Consider the following 5,198-nt stretch of genomic DNA (forward strand, 5'->3'; position numbering starts at 1 on the left):
ATCAAAGATGCAATGAATACTGTCTCTGCCTCTTCCTCTGTTCTTCTAAGTTTGAGAACATGAATGAGTGACAATAGAAAAATAACAATCCACTGTCCTCCGCGCCTCTGGCCAACACTGCTCCTACACAGAGTTACAAACAGCTGTCTGTCTGTGGAACAGGCTCAGACTCACACAGAGAGATAAAAACAACAACAGCAACAAAAGAGAGAGAAGGCTGTCTGTGTGACTGTCTGGAGGACCTCCTGAGATACACAGCTACAGGATGAAACAAGACCCCTGGGTAGACCTACTCCTCCTCTCCTCCATCTTCCCTTCTCTCTTCTTTCTTCTTTCTGTTCCACTGCTCCTGAAGAAACTGAATCTAGGTCCTGGTGTTTTGTCTGTCTGCTCTCATCTTCCTGATCGACTCACACCATCACTGCTCTCTCTATTTCTAATCATCCCTCTCTCCCTTTTCTCTCTCTCCGTCCCTCTCTCTCTGTCTTTCTCTTTCTCTACATGTCATTCCACAGCACATGTGATCAATGGTTCTGAATACCTGCTACAGCAGTGACAGCAAGGAGGAGTGGAGAGAGGGATGGAGGGGAGGGGTGTTGGGTGGAGAGATAGAGAGAGGGATAGAGAGAGGGATGGGGTCTGGGTGGTAGCATCATTCCCTGTGTGTTATATGTCTGTTTAATTAAGTAAATACCCCTCTGGCAAACGACCTGGGACTGGACTGAACACTACACCACAGAACACAGCTGTCACACACACACGCACAATCACGCTCACGCAGGCAGGCAGGCAGACACACACACCTGTCACCAGGGCCAAAACCACTATCAGCAACCACAGTCTCAATAATTTATAAAACCTACCAGATCTGTGTCTCTGTATCCCCCTCCGTCTTTCTCCACCCCCTCTCTCTTTCTCTCTCATTCGTTCTCTCTTTCTCATTCATTCTCTCTCTCTCTCCCCCCCCCCCCGCCCTCCCCCTCTTTCTGTCATTCCTATATGCCTTATCAGATAGGTGTGTCTTACATCAGATAGGTGTGTCTTATTGTTGCCGCCCGTAGCATTGAATGCCAGGGAAGCCATAAAAAAAATGTTCCGCGTTGAGCTAAACTGAGTGAGCTCTACTGTGAATGGTCCTGGCGCAGTGTCAAGGGAAGCGGGTTTGGATTTGGCTTCACACCAATCACATCAAAAGCCAAATTACATTGACAGAAAAAACATGAATTGTTGCATCTCATTGTGTTGCTGTCCTCTGATGGTTAGCTAGCTAAAATTGGCCCATTCCCAAATTAGCCATGGATGGAGAGAAGGATTTAGACTTGTGGTTTTACTTAATTCTCCATACTCCATGATTATAATGGCGATTCTGATCCAACCATAAATTCATATATTGTGCCCCTGAGAGGATGGAAGTTCAATATGTAGCGAGATGTAGTAGGCTAATGTTAACTAGATGGCTCATTGTTGCACATGAAAGGAAGTTAGGCTAGCGAGCAAGCATTTTACGCAGGTAGCCTATGACAACAAAAACTAAAAGTGTGTAGGTTCTCTTTCAAGTATTCGTTTCGGTATTTCACTTATGAGATACGCCCCCAGCATATTCGTCAGAAGCCTTTATTATACTACGCCAGCTATGACTGGCTGGACGTCGAGACGTGTGCGTCGGGGAGGGGCGTCCCTCCTATCCGATAAAAGCAGGATCTCTGAGTCATTCAAACACCTGTTTTCGCTTTTCATCAGAAAGCTTACCTCCACAAGGCTGCATTTTGCCTCCAACTGCTCTTAAATGCTAGTAAAAATAAATGTACGCTCTTCAACCGATCGCTGCCCGCACCCGCCCTCCTGACTAGAATCACTACTCTGGACGGTTTTGACTTAGAATATGTGGACAACTACACATACCTACGTGTCTGGTTAGACTTTAAACTCTCCTTCCAGACTCACATGAATTAAGCATCTCCAATCCAAAATTAAATCTAGAATCGGCTTCCTATTTCGCAACAAAGCCTCCTTCTCTCATGCTGCCAAACATACCCTCGTAAAACTGACTATCCTACAGATCCTTGACTTCGGCGATGTCATTTACAAAATATGCTCTCGTTGGCTGGCCCTTGCTACATATCCGTCGCCAAACCCACTGGCTCCAGGTCATCTATAAGTCTTTGCTAGGTAAAGCCCCGCCTTATCTCAGCTCACTGGTCACCATAGCAACACCCACCCGTAGCACGTGCTCCAGCAGGTATATTTCACTGGTCATCCCCAAAGCCAACACCTGCTTTGGCCGCCTTTCAATCCAGTTCTCTGCTGTCAATGACTGGAATGAATTGCAAAGTCACTGAGGCTGGAGACTTATATCGCCCTCACTAACTATAAGCACCAACTGTCAGAGCAGCTCACAGATCACTGCACCTGTACACAGCCCATCTGTAAATAACCCACCCAACTACCTCATCCCCATATTGTTATTTCTTTTGCACCCCAGTATCTCTACTTGCACATCATCATCTGCACATCTATCACTCCAGTGTTAATGCTAAATTGTAATTATTTCACCTCTATGGCCTATTTATTGCCTTACCTCCCTAATCTTACTACATCTGCACACACTGTAAATATATTTTCTATTGTGTTATTGACTGTACGTTTGTTTATCCCATGTGTAACTCTGTGTTGTTGTTTTTGTCGCACTGCTTTGCTTGGCCAGGTCGCAGTTGTAAATGAGAACTTGTTCTCAACTGGCCTACCTGGTTAAATAAAGGTGAAATAAAATAAAAAATAAAATTACGGAATTAGCTAAATTGTCCACAGACGTGAGCTTACAACTCACTCAGTGTGCAGTGATGGCAAGTTTACTTTTCCTTCACCATAGTAAGAGGAAAATTATTTGAGGGAGGAACGGGTAGAGATGTGACACGGCTAACTCGTTTCATGACCAAGTTAGCTGTATCCAAACAGTGACTAGTCATTAGCAAGCTAGCCACCACGCTAGCTAGGTTTTGTGGTTTTACTTCGACAATAAAAAAAAATTACGCTACACCAAGCTATCTTTTATAATCTGTATTTTCGGATACGGTATCCGGCCATCACACGGAGATAACCCACTAATTGTTGGCTATTTTTCCGATAGCTAAAAACATAGTGTGATGGACATTTTTATGTTTGTGCTTTTCTAATGACCAATATCTGTGTCCTATTCATGTGCTTTTCTAATAACCAATTTTTGTGTTTATGCAAGTGACTGATTGAATGAATCCTCACTATCAGTATCTGCAATTTAGCAGCACGCCCACAACCTTGTTTTGAGAAAGGGATATCTCAGTTTCAAAGTCTCAGGTTAGCGAGAAGAAGAAGCCTCATGAGGTATTGGTCTGTCACATTCATGACCCAGTATTGGTCAGTCACATGAAGGAAGCAAATGTAACTTGTCTGTATATAAGAGAACTAACGAAACTGCCCCGGGTGGAGCTCCTGATCGACATGTATACTTGGTGCATTGAGATAGTTGGAACCTATGGTGGAAAATTAATTACATTTAGACATACTATGCTGTTTTTACTTAGAGAATCGTCCGTTGTTATATGTTAGTGTTTTTTTGCTGATGCAGGCTTGTCTTGTGTGACAGTCAAGTCTGGGCGTACATATAAGAGTTGTTTGGGTGCGACCGCAGTATGTGACATCCTGTTGTCACAATCTACAGGAATTTAGCTGTGTGGAAACTTGCAAGAAGGAACAGACAATAATGGCACTGTCAGCTTTCTTTAATCTGCACAGACAAGCTAATCACCTTTACACACCATGTTTCACCCCTGTTTCAACACATTTAATAAACTGCCACATAGACAAAAGAGGTTGTACTTTCTATAAAATCATCCTATTTTTCCAACTTAATTGAGGAAAATAAGAACAATACAAAATGTACTGTCGCAAAGCTAACTAAAAAGCAGCATTACCCAAGAGAGGATGGCTTTCACTTCAGCAGTGATAAATTCCTGAACTTCTTTGAGGAAAAGATCATGATCATTAGAAAGCAAATTACGGACTCCTTTTAAAATCTGCGTATTCCTCCAAAGCTCAGTTGTCCTGAATCTGCACAACTCTGCTAGGACCTAGGATCAAGGGAGACACTTAAGTGTTTTAGTACTATATCTCTTGACACAATGATGAAAATAATCATGGCCTCTAAACCTTCAAGCTGCATACTGGACCCTATTCCAACTAAACTACTGAAAGAGCTGCTTCCTGTGCTTGGCCCTCCTATGTTGAACATAATAAACAGCTCTCTATCCACCGGACGTGTACCAAACTCACTAAAAGGGGCAGTAATAAAGCCTCTCTTGAAAAAGCCAAACCTTGACCCAGAAAATATAAAAAACTAATCGGCCTATATCAAATCTCCCATTCCTCTCAAAAAAAATGTCAAAAGCTGTTGCGCAGCAACTCACTGCCTTCCTGAAGACTAACAATGTTCTTCGAAACGCTTCAGTCTGGTTTTAGACCCCATCATAGCACTGAGACTGCACTTGTGAAGGTGGTAAATTACCTTTTAATGGTGTCAGACTGAGGCTCTGCATCTGACCTCGTGCTCCTAGACCTTAGTGCTGCTTTTGATACCATCGATAACCACATTCTTTTGGAGAGATTGGAAATCCAAAACGGTCTACACGGATAAGTTCTGGCCTGGTTTAGATCTTATCTGTCGGAAAGATATCAGTTTGTCTCTGTGGATGGTTTGTCCTCTGACAAATCAACTGTAAATGTTGGTGTTCCTCAAGGTTCCATTTTAGGACCACTATTGTTTTCACTATATATTTTACATCTTGGTGATGTCATTCGGAAACATAATGTTAACTTTCACTGCTATGCGGATGACACACAGTTGTACATTTTGATGAAACATGGTGAAGCCCCAAAATTGCGCTCGCTGGAAGCCTGTGTTTCAGACATAAGGAAGTGGATGGCTGCAATTTTTCTACTTTTAAACTTGGCCAAAACAGAGATGCTTGTTCTAGGTCCCAAGAAACAAAGAGATCTTCTGTTGAATCTGACAATTAATCTTGATGGTTGTACAGTCGTCTCAAATAAAACTGTGAAGGACCTCGGTGTTACTCTGGACCCTGATCTCTCTTTTGACGAACATATCAAGACTGTTTCAAGGACAGCTTTTTTTCCATCTACGTAACAATGCAAAAATCAGAAAC

At 42.8% G+C, this 5,198-nt stretch overlaps 1 protein-coding gene across 1 annotated transcript in view; it reads right to left on the minus strand.

Annotated features, from left to right (window-relative positions):
* The window catches only part of LOC120018579 (unconventional myosin-VIIa-like), a 35,394-nt gene extending 33,629 nt beyond the window's left edge, over positions 1-1,765 (minus strand). The window contains exon 1 of the mRNA XM_038961792.1: positions 1,750-1,765. Within this exon, the coding sequence (XP_038817720.1) occupies positions 1,750-1,765 (16 nt within the window). The remainder of the gene's footprint in view (positions 1-1,749) is intronic.
* Positions 1,766-5,198: the final 3,433 nt, after the last annotated feature.

This window comes from Salvelinus namaycush, chromosome 23, assembly GCF_016432855.1.
Source record: "Salvelinus namaycush isolate Seneca chromosome 23, SaNama_1.0, whole genome shotgun sequence".
In the NCBI taxonomy this organism is placed as follows: domain Eukaryota; kingdom Metazoa; phylum Chordata; class Actinopteri; order Salmoniformes; family Salmonidae; genus Salvelinus; species Salvelinus namaycush.